The sequence below is a fragment of the Zingiber officinale genome, chromosome 8B (assembly GCF_018446385.1).
Source record: "Zingiber officinale cultivar Zhangliang chromosome 8B, Zo_v1.1, whole genome shotgun sequence".
NCBI classification, from domain to species: Eukaryota; Viridiplantae; Streptophyta; class Magnoliopsida; order Zingiberales; family Zingiberaceae; genus Zingiber; species Zingiber officinale.
Genome location: NC_056001.1, coordinates 3084373 through 3105846, shown reverse-complemented (window position 1 = coordinate 3105846; position 21474 = coordinate 3084373). Strand labels below are relative to the sequence as shown.

Below are 21474 nucleotides of genomic sequence, written 5' to 3'. Positions count from 1 at the left end.
GTTCGTTTAGATGTTATCAAGCTCTTAATTCAAGCTTGGCTTGAGTTTGGTTCGTTTAGATGTTATCAAGCTCTCAATTCAAGTTTATTTGATTGTTTGAAACTTTTAATTGTTTGATTGATTATTAAGATTGATAATTTAAATTTATTTATCTTATTTTATTTTATTGTTTATTTAGCATATTGAAAAGAGTTTTATTAATAAATATGGTTCGTGAACATTGTTCACGAACGTTAACGAGCTGAACACATATGTGTTCAAGCTTGTTTGTTTAATTAATCTTATGTATATTAAACGAACATAAACAAGTTCTTACCAAGCCGAACACTAAACTTGTTCACGAACGCTTGGTTCATTTACATCCCTAATTGCGCTCCCATTTGGGTGAAAAATTTCTGCAAATACGCCATAGCTGGATTCGAACCGCGGGTACTTGGGTGACAATCTGGATGTCCTACCGTAGCACCATAGCCCCGGGGACAAGGATTGTAATACCATTAATAGTAGTGAAGGAGCGCTTTTGAAAATTAATAATGATATGATTTTAGTCTTAGAGACGGTATTACTTTATACAACATTATGTTTGTATGTTATGTTTAGATTTACAATTGCATTGAACTAGATGCATTTTCAATATTGTAAGTTTTGGATTTTTAACTTATAATCCAATTTTGTTGGAGGTTTTTATATTAATATTAGTAAGTACTTTGTTGCGACTTAAAACGTTTGGGTCAAATCTATGGAACTTGGTTCTCGATACATTTTGAGTTAATTTTTCTTGCTTCTAAAAACATTTTGGTTAATAACCAACCTTTCATGTACACCCCCTGGGGTCATGACTTAATAATACTTAACGAATGAAATGTTGCTAGTCTTTTAACTTCTACTCTTTTAATTTCATCTTGAGACAGTACATTTTTTATTTGCTAGCTTTTTCGTCATTTTATTGAACCATGTAGCCGACTTACCCCAATATCCAAATTCCGTACCCAAATTTCATATTTACCAAAATATGTATCTAATTCACATTATACCCCTCCTTCACTAGCAGTTGACTGATCCTAACTAATCATTCGACTTCTATGTATTTAATTGACTGGCCAGTTGTTTTCTAAACTTTTTGTGCTCCATCTGAGGACTTCAGTTGATTGCGTCTTGAGACAATTTTGGCACAAACTCATTAAAGGGCCTAGGATTGTCATACTTACTCACCAACACTACTAAAGGGTTCCTAGGACAATTTTGAGACCATGTCAAAATATTGAAATTTTGAACACTTTAAGTCCATTAGTGAGTTTTGGCTAAAACTTGTAGATGGCCTTGGGAACCTTAGAATCATTTCAAATTAGGATCATTACACTCCTAGAAGCCTTTTGAGTGTGACCATGACCCCAAACTTAGATTTCACAATCTAAATTGAGAGCTGTTAGTTTTTAAAATCGTCACAATCTTAAGACAATTGACACAAGCTCATTAAAAGACCTAGGCCTATCATACTCTGTTACGCCCCAGGTAGTCCTTGCCCGAATAAAATTTTGACAGCATCTTTCCTGTACGGGTGACAATCTGAAACTTAATACATTGCCCTCAGGGCCACATATACCTCGGCCAACACGGCCGGAACAATAACAATAATAAAAATGCAACAACCAAGCATCCACGCAATTTAATAGTAAACAAACTAAAGCAGTGATAAGAAAACTCAAAAACAACCCTACTCAACTACACTCATAAAACACAAATCACAACGAACTTACCTCTTCTATCATCCAGGCAGACATGTAGCAAAAACACATCCAAATAAAATTCATCGACAATAAAGCAAAACCATACAGTGTCCAGGTGTCAAAAGTAGAACAAGTCTAAAGGTACAAGAAGAAACCAAAAGACAAACTATATCCTCGATATGCAGGGGACTGACGACTGGAACTCTCCGGACAGCCTCAACCTGAAAGGTAATAATAACCACGGGGTGAGTCAACTCCTCAGCGGGTAATATCATCGACAATAAAGCAAAACCATACAGTGTCCAGGTGTTAAAAGTAGAACAAGTCTAAAGGTATAAGAAGAAACCAAAAGACAAACTATATCCTTGATATGTAGGGAGCTGACGACTGGAACTCTCCGGACAGCCTCAACCGGAAAGGTAATAATAACCACGGGGTGAGTCAACTCCTCAGCGGGTAATATCGACATGCATAGTAAGAAAATAACAACTAGCACTAATCATGCGTACAGTCTCCTGATATAAGAAAGATAAAATGCAACTGAAATAAACAGGAGAAAACTGTACTAACTAGAACCTGGGAATAATTATAACAAGGTTGTCAGACCAAGAGTGTCATAAATTCTGTATGCATGTCAATCATATGCATCCATCCAAATGCAGCAAATAAATGCAACAAACACAAGCAATAAATGCATCATGCATATGATGTCAATAACATGTCCTGGTCACCCCTAACGCCAGTCAGCCATCTCACACACGATGGTGAGACCGAGTGGGTAGGGCTGTGACAACTGTGCACTCTACCATCACTGCTCCTGATGAGTGACCGAGTGGACGAGATGCTGTCGGAATACATTTATCCTCCTACCCCAAATCATAAGTGGGGGAGCTCAATGCTCTCATCTCTCTGAGATAATCCAGAAGAGGGATCCCGCTACCACGTTGCGTCCACTACCCATGAGTGGACCAACGAAGCCAAATAGAGTAAACTATCTGCCGGCTACCACGCTGCGTCTCCAGACCAGCGGAGCCTAACAGAGCAGAACTGTCTGCCGGCTACCACGCTGAGTCACCAGACCAGCGGAGCCTAACAGCAGAACTGCCACACACCTGCCTGACATGCCACTAACCAATGAGTGGTGGTGTGTGCAGATCTATATAACTGGCGATGTGCTCAACAATAATGAAGCCGACTATCGCACAACATGCAAAAGGTGGAACCGCCACCTTAACGGCGACTATCGCACAACATGCAATCATGCGAGATGGTGCATGACACTAAGCATAAAGAAAATATCCTGAACCTATCCATATATATAATGTGTACCCTAAAACAAATTGACCAAATCAATGGTCAAGGTACACAGGTCAGATAAGGTATCAAAACCTAGGTCCTGAACATAATAAAACGTGATTGTGTCACTACCCCTATAAGCATGTAAAAGCAGGTAGGTACTAACATAAAGTGCATAACAAGTAAACAAAACAAACATGTAACAGATCGGGTAGTGACCAACCGAAGCAGATAAGAAACATAATCATTGCTATTTGTTAAAAACACTACTATGCATATCAAATGACATAAAGTCAAACTACCCGCCTCCAATAAGAAAGGTCCAATCCGGTCCAAATCTGACGTCGAAATACTCGTTTCGCGTCAAAGTCCTGTAGTACATGGCAGTGTTCGAAATCTCGTTTCGTGCCGCCCGACACAGACGGTTTTTACCGTTCCGCCAGGCGGCCGAAACCGGCACGGGAGGCGTCCCCGTCTCGGCAGCGCCGGAGGAAACGCGGGACACCTCCATTGGCGCTGGAGGAGACGCGGGACGCCTCCAGCGGCGTCCCGCGACGCCTTCGGCACCGAAGGTGTCGTGCGCGACGGCTTCTGCGGCGCCGGAAGCGTCCGGCAGGGTCGCCGGACGATTCCAGCGCCACCGGAGGCGTTCGGCGACGGTTCTGGCGCCGCCGGAGGCGTTCGGCAACGCTTCCGTCACCGCCGGACGCCCCTCGCGGGATCGGCCGCGATCATCGCAGCAATCTCGCGTTCCGCCGCACGATTTTTTTTTCTGTTTAATAATTTTTATTTTATTTAATTAATTTAAAGAATTCCCAACGATGTGTGATAGTTCGAAGAGGATTTTATAAACCCTAATTAAATTATCCTAATAAAATATATAAAAAATATATTTAAAATTAAAATAAATTTTATTGATTAATATTCTGAAAAAAATAATATTTTAAATTTCATTTAAAAATTTTAAAAAATATATAATAATTCTTATTTATATTCTAATATATTTTTTATTATTTTAAATTTCATTTAAATATTTAAAAAAATTCTAAAAATTTTTAAAAAAATTCTAATAAATTATATTTATATTCTGATTTTTTTAATTTTTTTTAAAATTTTTTTACTTGATATTTTTTTACTATTTAAAATATATATTATTTAATTAATAATTAATTAAATTAATAAATAGTTAATTTATATAATTATTATTAATATAAAGTAATTTCTTGTATTCATTTATATTATTATTATTATTATAGATACTTCTATTTTAATTTGAATTATTAATATATCAATTCTATTTAAATAAAATTATTTTTAATTATTTTTTCTAATAATATTAAATTATTCAATAATTGAGAACTTCTAATAAATCAATATACAACTTATTTTTATATACATAATAAACATATTTATCTTATAATTACTATAGATAAATAAAAAAATACCGAAACTGTATCGGCACGACACGATATGATACCGAAATCGTATCGTTCCGGTCTAAGACCGAAACCTCGGCACGGGTCGAAATTTTAAACTATGGTACATGGTATCCAGATTTAGCTAATTACATATAAATAAATTAGCTAAATCAAATCCTCGAGAAGCTAATATAAATCCAGATCCAATTATAAACCCTAATTGGATCATTTAACTCCTCAATTAATTCTAACTAATCCATTCAAATTAGGACTTGCAATAAGCATAATCAATCATAGCATCTTACCCGATTTAGCCCTAATTCAACACATATATTAAATCCTTATGCCTCAAATCACAGCTTTGTTCTAGAACAAGAAATTGCTGGAATTTGCTGGAATCAGTGACTGCCGGATCCAAGAGCAGCCCACAACACACAATACTTGCTGGAAACTTCACTGCTTGAACAAAAAGAGGATCAAGCAGTCAACAACACATAAGATCAAGTACCCGATTCACTAATTAAAGCAACTCCCTACCTCTAATATCACCGATCTGCTGTAAAAAAAAAAAAGTGGCACTTGCAGTGGAGAACTAGGGCACAGCGGCAACACGGAGAGAAGAAATCCAACTAGGGTAGAGGAGATGCTTAGTCGTCGGCTCTCTGTTCCCTGACGTCATCGATGTCGGAGAAGAGAACGAGGACTTAGGGCACGGCGGCAGCGCTGGATTCCTGTGGCCGATGATCGGCGCGAATCAGAAGAGAGGAAGGGCGACTCATAGTGGTTGCGGTGGCCCTGCGCCGACGATAAAGAACCTCGGCACCGGCGTGATCGAGGCCGAGAGGAGGCGAACGACACTAGGGCAGAGGGAAGGGCTCTGCTCGGCGATCGGAAGAAGAAGGAGGTGGACAAAACGGAGAAGAATGAGAGGGATAGGAGAGGGCTTTAATCGCGAGCGTGCTGCGGTTTGCGGCTCGGAGAGGAATGGTTAGGGCACGCGTGAGGGGGTCGGGAGGAGAAACGGCGAGGGAAAGAGGAAAAGTACGCTGGGAAAAAGAAATAGAAATAAAAAGAAAAATCAACATTTCCTCTCTTAAATGGGTAGCCTAAACAGGCTTTCTCGGGGCCTATTTTTATCCCTGTAAACTCGTCCATACGAGATCTGAAAAATTCCCGAAAAATTTCTAAAAATTTTGGAAAATTCCCTTATCATTATTCGCCCATTTTCGGTATTTTGCATACTCACTCATCAACAACATCAAAAGGTTTCTAGGACTCCCTTGTTTATACCATGTCAAGAGTTTCTAATTCTAGACATTATAGATCAAGTCTGTTTTAGTCAAAACTCACTAATAGCCTTAGACATCTCAGAAACACTTTAAAAAGTTCATTGCACTCCTTGTATCCTTCTAAGTGTAACCATGCCCTCAAACATAGATTTCACAGCTTAGATAAAGAGTTGTGGATTTCTGAAATTGACATAGCCTTAGAGATGTTTTGTCACAAGCTCATTAGAGGACCTAGGTTTGCCATACTCACTCACCAACACTACCAAAGGGTTCCTAGAATTCTCCTAGTTCAGATCATGTCAAAATTTTGAAATTCTGGACACTGTAGGTCCATAAATGAGTTTTAGTCAAAACTCACAAATGACCTTACACACCTTAAAAACACTTCAAACCAAATTTATTGCACTTATTGCATTCTCCTAAGTGCAACCGTGCCCTCAGACCTAGATTCCGCAGCTTAGATAGAAAGCTGTGAGTTTTTGAATTTGACGACCTTGAGATGTTTTGCCACAAACTCATTAGAGGACCTAAGCCTGTCATACTCACTCACCAACACCACCAAAGGGTTCCTAGGACTCTCCTAGTTTAGACTGTGTCAAGAGTTTGAAATTCTACACTATAGGGTCATTTGTGAGTTTTGGCCAAAACTCGTTGATAGCCTTAGGCACCTCAGAAACACTTCAAACCAAGTTCATTGCACACTTTGCATCCTCCTGAGTGTAACCATGCCCTCAGACATGGATTTCACTGCCCAAATAGAGAGCTATGAATGTCTGAAATTGGCACAGTCTTGAGATGTTTTGTCACGAGCTCATTAGAGGATTTAAGTATGTCATACTCACCAACACCACCAAAGGGTTACTAGGACTTCTTCAATTTCCAGATTTTGAAATTCTGGATAATATAGGGCCATCAATTCTGACCAAAACTCGCTAATGACCTTACACACCTCAGAAATACTTCAAACTAAGCTTATTTCACTCCATGTAGCTTCCTAAGTGTAACAATGCTCATAGACATGAATTGGGATATTAAGATTGAGGTATTAGGTTTGTCACAAACATAGGTTTTTGACAATCGACTGACGTCCACAGATGGGGTATAAAAGTTTAGGAATTGACTATGGCAGTCGACTGCTAGTCGATTGCTGTAATTGCAGTCCTTGGATGGAGTGGAGGGGTACAATGAGAATTAAGTATGTGTTTTGATAAATATGAAACTTAGGTACACAGTTTGGGTATTAGGAAAAGTTGGCTATGTGGTTCAGTAAATTGCCATAGTTTTTTTTCTTTACTTATAGAGAAATTAATTTGGATCCTTTTAACCTGCTGTCACCTACATTGGTACACATAATACTTGTCATTTTTATTGTTTGAGAATGGATCATCTTTTTTACATTAGTTTCTTCCACTGTTTATATTTCAGAATCCTATTCCTTTTTTTTATGCAAATGTTGTGGTTAGGTTTGCCGACGATTGGGGTTCACAAGTAAGAAGCTGCATAAACGTTTTGTTTCAATGCGGGAGAGGTTCAGATTGTGTTTTCAGGCCGAGATTCATGAAAAAGCGGCAACTTATCGTATTTGGACATTTGAGAATTTTCCCCAACATTCATCTGACAGTATTCCCAGCAAACAAGAAGTACTCGAAGACAAAAATGTTCATTTGCTTCAGTTGACGAATCCAAATTCATCTACATGTCAGCTCACAGATTCATACTCCAGTGAGCCTTTGATCTTAGATAAAAAAGATTGTGGGCTTATTGAATCAGTGCCTTCCGAACTTGATCAAGATGTACAAGAGGTCAATTGCAGAGTGGACCAGCAAAATGGTGCCAGTGAACTTGCGCTTGTACCTTATGATCCAAAACCTGCAAATGTTGGGACTATGCTAGAAATGCATACTCTTTGTTCAGAAGAAGGACATTGTCTTTCATCTACTTTCTCTAAAGTTGAATCTATACAAAGGCCTCGCTGTTTACCAACTTTGACTAGTAGCAGGAGAGAAGAAAGGATAGTAAAAAAGCTGAAGGTTGAAAATATTCTTATTCATAATCACTTCTACTTTTTGTTTTTTCTGGATTATTTTTTACTTGTTTGAAGCTCAAATATTATTATTATTAAGATAATTAAGAACTGCTATCTTTCGTGATTTGACATTTGGATTGGAATCATATTGTGCTTTAAAAGTAAGTTGTACTTTGGTAATGGTTAGATAGAAAACAACTTAGCAAAAAACCTTAGTTGGTGGATGATCAATAGATGTTTATGCCACATTATATTTTCAATAATATACACATTGACCATTTGGTCATAAATCAACTTGTTGACAGTAGTGAACCCAAATACTAGGTACCACCAATTAAAGATGTTTTCGCGAATCATGGTTTTCCTAGTTGAATACTCAGCTGATGATGATCATAAATTCTTGGTGGATGCCTACTATATGTTCAAAATTCTTGAATTGAAGACAAACTATAATCCCAATATTTATGATGAGTTGGTCAAGACTCAAGACTATTCTAACCCTTGAAGAATGATGCAGGGGATTCTTAAAATAAAACTTTCCAAACTGTCTAATTCTTTCCTTCCTGCACTTTGTTTTTTTTGTAGGTTGTATTTAATTTTGTGACTTGTATGTGATGGCAAATAAAATGTTGGGTTTACACATATTGGTTAGTGAATCATTGTGGCAAAAAGGCGAATACGCTCGCCCCCAGCGCCCCCGCCAACCCGCCCCAAGGCCAACACGGAGGAGGTAAATCACGGGCGGCTACTAGCCTTTGGAATAGTGACTAGCACATAAGGGAGGTATTTACCTCGGCTTTGCCGAGATTCGAACCCCAGACCTCATTGTGGCAACACCTCATGTGCTAGCCACTAGACCCATCCGAGGGGACTATGTTGGTTAGTGAATCAAGAACTAGCATATAGAGGGCGTAATGTAAACCTAGACTATGTAGGTCTTGGTGGTCTGATGCATAGTAGCTTTTCCTATTTTTGTGTATTAAGAGAATGCATGCTTTTCTTTTGTCACTGTGGATCCAATCTTGATTCAGTTGTTAAATAACTTGCTACCTCTAACAATGTGAACAAGTTCTTTTGTATACTATCACAATCTTGATTAATTTTTTGGACTTATGTCCCTACATCTGTACATTACTACTAACATGAACTTTGCTGGAAAATTGGTAGAAGAAATCCTGGATTAGTGGGATTGGAATATGGTTATCATTAGTCATTATTTTTATTGTTATATTCCCTATACTATTCTCTTATAATAATGGGATCCAGCTATAGTGTCTTTCTATTTCTTAAATTAGAAAAATAGACCTGTATTTATTCCCTCAGGAATAATGAAATTATTGAACTGTTCATTCCCTCATCCAATTTTCATTTGAAAATTGAAGGATGAAGATGTAATGAATTAATTCGGTATACATGCTCTGTTATTTATAGGAACTATATAAAACATACTTTTTTTCCTCTTTACATGTCTACTCTATATTTTTGCAGCTGGAGAAAATTGTTTTGGTGACTGAGCTATACAGGTGGTTAGAGGAACTTGAGAAGGGTAAACATACGAAAATGTGTAGGAAAACTTTGACTTGCATCTTGAATAAACTGCAAAAGCAAGGATTGTGTAAGTGTATCAAAGTTAGCATCCCTATTGTGACAAATTTCAATCGCCATCGTGTAACCGAAGTAGTTTTGCATCCTTCAATTGAAAATTTGTCACCAGAACTACTAGAAAAAATCTACCATAAACAGAGGGACTTTGATATGCAGATCCGTAAACATGCATCCTCAAGATTAAGGAATGACATACCCGTGCACAAATTTGCTAGTTCAAAAATTACGTCAAATGTTGAGGATGGCAAACCTATTGTCCTAGAGGCTATGCGTGCCAATGGATTTGTTTTTGCTAGGATGGTGCGAGCAAAGCTGTTGCATAAATTTCTGTGGAGCTATGTCAGAAACTCACCTAGTTGGCATGATGCTGCCAATTCTAATCACCGTTGGTATGATATGAAGTGTCCTCAGAGCACATGTCACATATTTTTGCTTCATGAAGCTGTGAAAATGATGCCGCTTGAACTGTTCTTGCAAGTTGTAGGATCTCCTAAGGAGATTGAAAACATGGTTGAACATTGCAGACTTGGTTTAAGGCTTTCAGATATACCCTTATCTGAGTACAAGAACTTGGTTGATGATGATGCAACAAAGCGACTGTCAGGGATTATTAATATACTGATTCGTATGAAGGTAATATTTCTATTTTTATAATTTGAGAAATGGTTTTACTTTTGACCAGGTTTCTCATTATCCTTGTTCCATATAAGTTGTGCTGTACTTCTAAATACTGATGGTTTCTGAATTCTGATGCTTGATATTTGTTTATTTTTGCTTGTGTTTTTTCATCTCTGATGGTGTTGCATCTTGTTATGTTACTTTGTAGCGAAAATTTTATGATTCCTGCACCTTTTTTTTTGCTCTTTTTTTAAAAGTTGACAAATGACAGTGGACTTCTTTTTCTGAATTAATCTCCACCTTGCATAGGTTGTATTTAGTTACAAACAAGTTTTGACAGGATTTTAAGTATTTATCTTTCTTATTGTTCCTTTTGTCTGCGTAGTTAGTGTTCTAATTTATGTTATATTTTGTTACTCTCTCTTCATGCTTAATGTGAGTTGAGAAAGTGCTTGGCAGGAAATATTTGCATATATGATTCTTTTCTCTATTATCTTTCTTTCTCTCTAACTGTTTCCTTTCCTAAGTAGGAAACTGAGACTAGAGTGCTTGTCCATCTTGACCCTTATCTTCTCATTTGACTATATTCCATATCTTGTAGAGAATCAAAAGCATACTATTGATTTCTAGGAGAGAAGCTAATCCTATTGCGGATATTAACCAACCCTTTTGTTTCCATTAGAGATGGGAAAGTTTCATTGGAGTAGGGTTTCTAGATCATTTTGGACTACTTTTGCTACATAAGTTCTATTATATATAAGGGGAGTTTTGACGCAACTGTAGAGTTGTTGCCATGTGACTTGGTGGTCACAGGTTCGAGTCACGAAAACATCCTTTTGCAATGTAGCGTAAGGTTGCATATAATAGACAGCTCCCTGGACCTCGTATTGGCGGGAACTTTATGCGGCTGTCCTTTTAGCTCTACTATATATGTGGGCAAAGCAGGTCCTATCTATGATCATTGACATATGCGGTTAAAATGATGCTAACAAATTATTGTGACTTTGTCTTAGGCTTGTTTCTTTTCTTCTCGTTCTCTCATTTTCGTTTGTCCGTACCCCTAATTGTGTTGTTGGATTCATAATCCAACTTCTAGAATAGAAATTATCATTGGGTCTTGAAAATAGGTGGTCCGCATATTGACCAACTATGGACTATTATTCATATCATACAGGTCAGGATAATGCAGTTGGAGATTTCAAAACCATGATTATTTACCTGACATAAAAAATTCACGAAATGGTATGTACTGGCATATGTGTTTATGACAACTTAATCTCAATACAATCATGGTGTCCTGCCTAGCATAAGTTACAGATCAACTTATTCAAATACCTTGCATGGTACGTTTGGATTTGTTCATCAATAGACTTTTAGATTGAAAGTAATGCTTAGATTTCTTAAGCTAATAAATCGCTGAATCCTCAAACCCCTTATTTGCTTTTAATACAACAACCATGAGTCCCAACTTGACTCTTAGTAGTTAAGTTAATTCCAATGATTATTGAGAAGTTGTTGATTGCTTAAATTAATCTCTGTAATATACATCAGATATAGGTGAAATCTAACATTCTTTGTTACTTTTTATTAGTTGTTACAACTAGTGAGAGAGGGGCTTAATGAAGAGGACAATCCTGTTCTTACGTATGCTATAGAGCTGAAACCATATATTGAAGAACCAATGACACAGACGCTAACACCTTCGCATGTTAAGGTTGACTTGCATCCTAGGATACGGCATGACTTTGTTCTTTTGAAGCTTGAGGCTGTTGATGTATATTGGGAAACCTTAGAGTATTGCTTTGCAGCAGCAAATAAAGAAACGGCTTGTCATGCATTTCCAGGTTCTTCTGTCCATGAGGTCAGTTATTTCGTCTGATCTGTGCAGTTTTTGGTTGTACGCTTTTGCTGAGTATTCCATTTATTTTGGATGAAAACATCCTAATCTGTTATTTTACATGATCATGTTTGTCAGTTGAGCTTAAATATGTTGTGTGCCCTTGAAATAATAATGTGTAGAAGTAGTTCTTAGTTGTTAACTATTTTGCTCAAACTTGTATGTCCTTGTTTCATGTCAAAAATAGAGCATGAAGATTAACTGATACCTCATTCACTGCACATACTTTTGACATCTCAATTAATATCTATTATTTACTTTAAAGTTTTATACATTGTTTCATGTCAAACAGAGAGCCTGAAGATTAGTGCTTCAAATGCACTGTGAATATTATACTACATCTTAAATTTAATTTCTGTTCTCGGTCCATCAGTACGACTTAGTTTTGAATTTTCTTTGTGAATATTATATTACATCTCATTTAATTTTCTGTTCCTGGTCTTATGGTGCCTCTAATGCACTGTGAATACCGTCAGTACAATTTAGTTTTTAATTTTCTTTGTGAATATTATATTTCATTTCACTTAATTTTTTCTCAGTCCATCAATATGATTTTGTTTTGAATTTTCTTAGTTAAACTTTATGAATTGTTTGAAATGGGAGAATTAATATCTATGATGTGTTAGGCATTTCAAACCCGTTCGTGGACTTCACTTCGAGTGATGACTGCAGAGCAACGGACGGAGCTTCTGAATCGTCTAAACACTGTTGATTCAAAGAAGAAAATATCCTTCAAAGAATGTATTCGGATAGCTAGGGAGTTAAATCTCACAGTAGAACAGGTAACCCTCTTTTCTGATTTATTTAGTATTTCTAAATTTTAGAAAAATAGATGGAAGTAACCATATGTTGCACTCCATATAGGGTTGATGTTGAATGTTTATTACTTTTTCTTAGCATGTAACGATGTGAACATCTACGAATTAAACTATGGAGCATATAAATTAATTTTGCTCTTCTATCCTTAAAGCAAATACCAATACGTATCATATTGTAAAAATTTTCCATGGATAGTACAATCTATGTTTAGTACAATGCATACACAATGGAAATTATAACAATCTAAACTCAAAACACAGATGACCAACTATGAAGATCTGAACTCAAAGCATGTAGTTAAGCCACTAGTTAAGTAATGCCTAGCTAACCTTGCAACATCCAGTACAATGTGCTGCTTTCCTGCCCTGGTTAAGCAAATGAATTTCGTATCTGAAGTCAGCTGAATTTTTGCCAATCATTCTTCCAAGTGTTCTGATCTAGCAGAATCTAGTTTGTTCCTAACTCCTATTATTCTGTAACTCTTCAGTGCATTGCTATACCTACATTGTCCATTTTTCTACAACTATAGATTGCAAGGATCTCGCTTTATCTAACTTTATAATAAGAAACAATAAAAAGAAAACTCTGTTTTTAGTTGTTCTAATCAAGTTAATGTTGATCTTACCACATGTTTGAATTCTCATCTTTGAGCCATGTGGATGCATTTGCACTAGACTTTAGGTTATCTTACCAACTGCCATAAACAAATCACATCTATTCTATTCACTATTTGTAGTCAATCTGTGATACAATTAGCAAAATGTGTTTATTGTTGTACAAACACATAGAAACCTTCCTTCTTTAGCCTATAATACATTTGTTAGAAATGAGTCCTGGATGTTAATCTTTAGTGTACAAATATTCACGCCTGAATTTATGAAGTCCTGTTGCGATGAAAGTAGATGTGATTGTTGCTGTAAAAAAAACACATGGAAAGTTTCCATCTTTTAGTGTATAACACATTGTTACATATGTTTTATGGATGTTAATCTTGCATATACAATTTCACATCTGAATTTATGAAGGCCTCTTTGACAAGTGGTCTCAGATCTGGCATTTTGTATCTGGGTCGACAGCTTTGCAAGATCAAAGGCTATTCTTTCAGATTGGCCAAACTAGATTAGTCTTGTTTATCCTTAAATGCACAAGCTATTGGGACCCGATGGTTGGTTAGAAGGGGGATTGAATAGCCCTGCACAATTAAAAAAAATGAACCTTTCTCGGACTTAAACGAACACTTGTATAAAATAAAATAAAGAAATAAACTAAAAGATGAGGCTCACAAATTTTACTTGGTTACAACCGGGGAGATTGTCAATCCAAGGAAATGAATCGCACTAAGTATCTCCTTCAGGCGGAGAAGTCTCATAGAGCAGTGAAAAGCACAAAAAGATGAAGCTAAATTAACAAAGTGAAGCGCACAAGTGTTGGAACTCAAATTGCTTATTGATGTTGAAGCTTCTAGACCAAGGCTATATTTATAGCCTTGGTCGGGGCGCTTGGAAGCGTTCCAGGCATCTGGAGTGGGATAGAAATCTATCCCTGACGCAACGGTCAATGTCCACGTCGATGGTGATAAAGTCTGGGTTCCGGATGCCCGGAAGGGTTCCGGGCGCCCGGACCCTCAAAGTCAATCCTGTTGACTTTTTCGGTCCAGGCCCTCTACTCCGGTGTTGCTTGCCTCGTTCTGGGTCTTCCGCTCGCTTGGGTGATTTCGGCCAACCGAAATAAGGCTCACCCGAACCCAATTTCAGTCTTCTCCTCAAGCAAACTTCCACTCTGGCTTCTCGTCCCTCAAACGTCACGTACGTTCTTCTGGTTCACCGGTGTACTCTTCCGCGGCACCTCGTCTCTCAGACGCGCCGAGCCCGTCGGCTCTTTCCCGTATCGTCCTTCTCGCTAGTCGTGTCTTCCGCTCAACTTCCTGTGCTCCTAAGCTCCTGTACACTTAGACACAAGGAAACCCAAGAGGATCTATCTTAACTTGTTTGATCACATCAAAACAACCTTGGGGTTCCAACAATCTCTCCCTTTTAATTGTGAGCAACTCAAGTTAAGCTAGGGTAAACAAATAAAGTTAAAGCAAAAATAAATTTTGCACTAAAGCACAAAAAGTAGAAAATTTAATATTTAGTTATCCCCCCTAGACTTAATCTTTTTCTTCTCCCCCTTTGATCACATAAAAAATGGGGTACCAAGAAAATTTTAAGAGTAATTTTGATTTAAAAAAAAAATGTTATCAAGTTTTGAATTTTTTTTTAAAAAAATTCTATGTGGTTTTAGAAGCTTTAAGTGTTGTAGAAAAAGTTTCTAATTATGAAAATTTTAAGCAGATAAAAAAATTCTAAGTTAAAAAAAAAATTTAAGTAAAAAAGAATTTCAAAGTAAACTCTGATTTTGGAAATATTAAGAACAATTTTGATAGCTCTAAAAATGTAAATGCAATAATTTTAAAAACATTTTCTAAGTAAAAAAAATGAAAAATTTTCTCAGTTAAACAAATTTTCAAGAATTAATTTTTGTAGAAATTTTGGTAAAGTAAATATGATATTTTAAAAAAAACTTTTAAGTAAAAAAAATTTCTAAAGAAAAATTTACTAAGTCCTCCCCCTTTTTTTTTAAGTTAAAAAGATTTGCATAGAAAAATTTTAGAATTTTCGAAAACAAATGAATAACTATTCAAAGCATTTTCAATTTTAATGCTCGATCAGTTAGTCAATTAAATATTTTATTTTAATATTTGGCTTTCAGGTTATGGCTAGACATTAGACCTTCTTGGTTATTGGATCATCAACCACTTCTAGACAAAGTCGTATAAGGAAATTAAACGTTTAATTTTCTTGCTGAAAGCGCTAAGTCTAAATTAAAGTTCAAGTTAAACAATACTTTAGAACCCAATATAGGTTCCATCCAACGGGATTAATTAGGAATTTCTTCGGGACATATTTCTTTGAAATATTTTTAATTTGTCCTTTGTGATATCTAAAATACCAATTTAGGTTATTGAATTTTCTAAAACTTGTATTATATGAGCATGCAAGATTTTTCAAGTTATTTCTTTTTGCAAAATATCATTTTCTAATTTTATTTTGTCAAACTCTTCTAATGGGCAAGATTTTGCTAAAATTAATTTTAAATTTCTTTTTCAAGTTTGCAACAATCTTTGGTTAATACTTTCACAAATTTAAATAACTTGTCAGGTGGGAGAGATCGTACCTGACTTACCTTATTTACTTCGTTATCCGTAGCTCTCCTTGAATTGCTACTTTCTTCCGATGTAGTTTCTCCTTCATTGATGTTCTCGATGCTCATTTCGGACGAGCTTGCTTCGTGTTCATCTTCTTGATGACTTGCCATTAATACAATCCGGAGAAAGCCTCGACTTTCGATTTGGACGACGTATCGTCCCACGTCGCCTTTAGAGTCTTGTACTTGTTCATTTGGACAGGTTTCTTTCCTTTGTCCTTGTCCTTATTCCTAAGCTTGGGGTAGTTGTCTTTGACGTGCCCTTTTTTGTTGTAATGGTAGCATCTGATCATCCTTCTCTTTCTACCTTACGGATGGTTAGTTTTTCTTGATTTAAATAACTTTTTGAAACTCCTTACCATCATTGCCGTTTCTTCATCCTTGAGAGAAGATTTTGAATCTTGTTCGTCCATCCTTGCCTTAAGGGCAATGTTGTGCGTCGGTTCCTTCTTCGTATCTGCACATCTCGACTCATGGATTTTAAAAGTTGGAAAATAACTCTTCTAAGGTAACAGTTTCTAGATCCTTAGAGATATAGTAGGCATCTACTAATGATGCTCATTTCGTATTTTTAGGGAATCATTAAGTGCGTACCTTAGCGAATCTCAATTGCTTACCTTTTCTCCGAGATTCGAAAGTCCGGTGATGAGCTCCTTAATTCTCGAGTGAAGGTGTGCCATGGTTTCGTTTTCTTCAAATCGGAGGTTGGTGAGCTGATTGCGAAGTAGGTCCCATCTCGTAAGTTTCGCCTCCGAGGTTCTCTCGTGTAGTTCGAGGAATTTCTCCCAGAGCTCTTTTGCGGACTCATAAGTTCTGATCCGGTTGGCTTCTTGTGACGGTAGTACGCTTAGCAGATGGAACTCTGCCCTGTCATATGTCACGTAGTCGACTTGTTTCTTCTTCGTCCATTGATACTTTTCCTTGCCCTCGGGTGTTTCAAAACCAAATTCCATTATTAATGATAAATCAAAATTGATTTTGAAAAATACCTCTATTCTCTTTTTTCAGCTTGTGAACTCCCCGTCGAACTTCGGTGGATAGATGTTCCATCCGACCATTGATTTGGCGCTTCGATCGGCAGTTAGTCCTCGTGAAGTGTCTTGGCTCTGATACCACTTGTTGGGACCCGATGGCCGGCTAGAAGGGGGGTTAAATAGCCCTGCACAATTAAAAAAAAAAAGAACCTTTCTCGGACTTGAACGAACACTTGCATAAAATAAAATAAAGAAATAAGCTAAAAGACGAGGCTCACAGATTTTACTTGGTTACAACCGGGGCGATTGTTAATCCAAGGAAATGAATCGCACTAAAGATCTCCTTCAGGCGGAGAAGCCTCTTACAGCAGTAAAAGCACAAAAAGATGAAGCTAAACTAACAAAGTGAAGCACACAAGTGTTGGAACTCAAATTGCTTGTTGATGTTGAAGCTTCTGGACTAAGGTTGTATTTATAGTCTTGGTTGGGGCGCTTGGAAGTGTTCTAGGCGCTTGGAGTGGGATAGAAATCTATCCCCTACGCAACGGTTAACGTCCATGTCGATGGTGATAAAGTTTGGGTTCCAGGTGCCCGGACCCTCAAAGTCAACCCCGTTGACTTTTTCGGTCCGGGTCGTATGCTCCGGTGCTGCTCGCCTCGATCTGGGTCTTCCGCTTCAGCTCCGCTCGCTTGGGTGATTTCGGCCAACCGAAATAAGGCTCACCCGAATCCAATTTCGGTCTTCTCCTCGAGCAGATTTCCGCTCTGACTTCTTGTCCCTCGAACGTCGCGTACGTTCTTCTCGTCCACCGATGTACTCTTCTGCGGCACCTCGTCTCTCAGACACACCGAGCTCGTCGATTCTTTCCCGTGCTGTCCTTCTCACTAGCCGCATCTTCCGCTCGACTTCCTGTGCTCTTAAGCTCTTGCACACCTAGACACAGGGATAAAAAACCAACAGGACTTATCTTAAATTATTTGATCACATCAAAACAATCTTGGGATTCCAACACAAGCATCTTTAATTAAGTGAGAATACACTTGCTTCCATTTTTTGCTAATGTTCTAAATGACAGTTGAGGTGGCGCCTAGGTGGGAGGCAGACCTCAACTGCGCTGTGAAAGGCAGTGGTTTAGGCGGCAGATAAAGTCAATGTAGGCCTCCTTTTGCCTCAAACAGTTGTCGTCGCCAACTACTGCTTGCCCCCGCTGCTGCTCGCCGTTGCCGCCATTGTAAAAACCTAACTCTCAATTTCAACGTTTCGACTTTAGATCGTCGTTGAATTTGGGCTATGCGTCCGGTCTTGTAACGGGGCTTAGGTGACGTGTCCGGGCTCGTGCAATGGGTCCGGACTCATCGCTAGGCCCATGTGACGGGTCTAGACTCGTCACTGGGTCTAAGTAATTGGACGCATTGCTTGGGTCTGACGACGTGTCTTACGTCGAAACGCGGTTTTTTTTTTGAACTTAGGATTTAATCAAAACTTTAGGTTTATAATTTTAATCAACTCCTGGTTATGATTGAGATAATTTAAATAAACTTAATTAAAGTCTAATAAAATTATCCTATATATATATATTCTAATTCTAATTATTATTTATTATTATTATTTTTTAAAAATATTTAGATTAATTTTTTATTTTTAGTTAATATATTTTATAGTATTTTTTTTCTAATTTTTTATCCTTTATTTAATTTTTGATCTTTTAGTTAATATATTATTTAATTATGTATAAAAATAATCAAAACAATTCAACTACCTAGGCGGTAGGCGACCGCCCGTTTCAACATTGTTTTTGCAGATATATGCTTCAAATGACCTCAAATGATCATTCATCATGCCTAATAGGTAGCAGAAATTAGGCTAGTAGGGAACCAAAGTTGGATATGCGGTAGAAGCCTGTATTTTCTTAGTAGGGAACCAAAGTTGGATATGCAGTAGAAGCCTGTATTTGCTAATGGCCAAACAAGCTCATTCTCTTTAAAATGAACCTTTTCCTCAACATTTGAGTTGTTTTGTTAATGTTAAGAAATGATAATTTCTGTGGAAATTTGTTTCTTTTTCATTACAAATTTCTTTTCCATCTGCTTCACTAGACACATGGTAAAACCATTCCAACAAATTTAATATTAATAATTTTCATAGTCTAATTTCTTCATCTATATGGAGTTCCATTTGTCCAGGTACTTCGATTTTCGTATGACAAGCGTCAATCCCGTCCTAGTTACAGATATTCTCGTAGTTTAAAGTCCACAGAGCATGCAAAACATATTGATAAGTACAATTCTGAACCGTTTGGTAGGAAGAGGAAGAGATCTTCTACAGGTGGGTCCCAAAAATCTTCTCCTGAACAAATTGAGCCTCCAAGTTGTAGCAAAAAGAAAGTACATATTACCCCTGGGATTGGCAGCCAAAACATTTTTTTTTTTTGATTTTCCAGATGCAAATGAAAATCACCTTTCAGATTCTAGAGATCATGAAAATGGTAGAAATCTTGCTGTTCTCAGTATTGTTCATGCTAAAAGATTCTTCTGGAATGATAGATTGGACAGGTATGAACATGGAATAACAGAGGTTGCTAAAGTATAATTTTCTGATCCCATTCATTTCTATATAATTCTCCTAAATCCTTGACAAGGTTGCTTTATTTTAATGTTTTATGTTTTCTTTTATGGGGCTGTGATTCTTCTAGTCAGCTAGTGATACAATATGCAAGACAGAGGGCAATCCTTGGAACTAGATTTTATCGAGTTGAGTGGAGGTCTCTTTCTGACCTTCCAGCTCTCCCTCTCACCTGTGGTAGAAGAATGGCGTTGTTGAATAGTAATAGCAATGTCAGAAGAGCAGTAATGAGATTATGCAACCTCCTAGGCGAACGCTATGTTAGGTATCTGGAGAAAGCACGCATGGAGAAGGAACCTCTCTCTCAAAACTTTTCACGTAATCATGACAGTGGTTCACAACAGAGTTTACCTCAATACTTCTGGGATAACTCTGAAGATCCTGATGTGAGGACTGCTGTTGATGAAGTTCTTCAATACAAAAGGTTAGCAAAGTTTCAGAATGTTAAGAGACTTGAACACAAGCATCGAAAAGAATGGCCAGACATTTCTCCAACTGATGCCACAAGTTCATGCATCCAAAAATTGGTATGCAGTGTGTTGTTTCTCTGTTTCATTGTGATTTTTAATCAAAGCTCTAAACTGGTTGTTCAACTTATTCTGTCTCAGCCTGCATCCACTGAACACGAAACTGTTTCCGAATGTGATGGAAATAAATCTCTGAATCATATCTCTAGGCACCAAAAAGTAAATGTTGTATCTACTAGTCCAAACAGGTCAAGCTCCCGACATTCTCATGGAAACATTGCAAAGATTCTGAATAGCAGGTATATCATGATGAAGAGGAAAGTATGTGAGTCATTGGCAGTTTCAAATGCTGTTGAACTTCTTAAGCTTGTCTTCCTTAATACGTCGGCATCACCTGAAGCACAAAGCTCTTTAAGAGTAACTCTACAGCTTTACTCCGAGCATGAAATATTTGCTGCATTTAACTTTCTGAAAGAAAAGAACTTCCTTGTAAGTATTAGATCCTTCCCAGGAATTATGCTGATTTCTAATATTTGCCTGATTTACTACATGAAATAGTGCCATGAATAGTTCCTTGCTTGAATCAAACTTTCTAACTTTGTCACTTCAAATTTGAAACCTTTACCTACTTTTTTTTTATATAAACTCAGCATTAAAAAGATGAACACCTGTGTGGTAGTTATTTATTCTCATCTTATTCAATAGTCTTGAGAGGGCTGTCTGTGGAATGGAATTGGAGTGAAAGTGATTAATTTCATGTTACTTTTTAGTCACAGATGCAATATTGATACATTCATTGTACATATTTCCCAACTAATGCAATCAGATTTATGGTCATATATGACAAATAATGTTTTCATGTCTTGAAGTCATATGGACCAGTTAAACATGGAAATGCTCAGATAGGATCCCTGTTCCATTACTGAATAAAGCCGATATAAGAATTCTAACTTGATTGTAGCTAGAAGCCTTGAATTATTACGTATGAAAACTATAATTGCAAGAGACTTCTAATTGCATGGATCCACACTGTCACTGAGATACAAAAAACCTAAAGTATCTGTTATATCAGATCATTATGATTGATGACATTGGAATCAGTAAAAAGTTTTAAAAAGAATGGAGAAAATAAAATGGCGTCTTTACTTTTAACATATGATGTTCAAAAATTTAAGAAAGATGTATAAAATGCTCATGAAATACTAGTTATTAGGAATATATAGATCTCGTGGATTTATTAAAACGAAAGAACATATTGATGTAGATATCTTTGGTAGGATAAAGAGATAATGGTTTATATGAAAAATAAGCTTCTACAGTCTTGTGGTTCTTCGGTTCAAATCTAGGAAAAAAAGTTTTAAGATGCTTGTTCAAGTAACCAAATTTCATGGATCTTAATGTTGGGCCACAAGAAAGCAATGCCTATGAAATGCTATTGTAGCAGATATGAGAATGATGTTAAAATAGAT

The 21474-nt window shown here is 37.0% G+C and overlaps 1 protein-coding gene across 1 annotated transcript in view; it reads left to right on the top strand.

The window, feature by feature from the left end:
- LOC122017169 overlaps positions 1 to 21474 on the top strand; it is a 35236-nt gene that overhangs the window by 6519 nt on the left and 7243 nt on the right. Inside the window, exons 6-13 of the mRNA XM_042574706.1 lie at positions 7194 to 7760; positions 9245 to 9994; positions 11571 to 11840; positions 12503 to 12658; positions 19100 to 19241; positions 19357 to 19468; positions 19609 to 20065; positions 20147 to 20494. Coding sequence (XP_042430640.1) covers positions 7194 to 7760; positions 9245 to 9994; positions 11571 to 11840; positions 12503 to 12658; positions 19100 to 19241; positions 19357 to 19468; positions 19609 to 20065; positions 20147 to 20494 — 2802 coding nt within the window. The remainder of the gene's footprint in view (positions 1 to 7193; positions 7761 to 9244; positions 9995 to 11570; positions 11841 to 12502; positions 12659 to 19099; positions 19242 to 19356; positions 19469 to 19608; positions 20066 to 20146; positions 20495 to 21474) is intronic.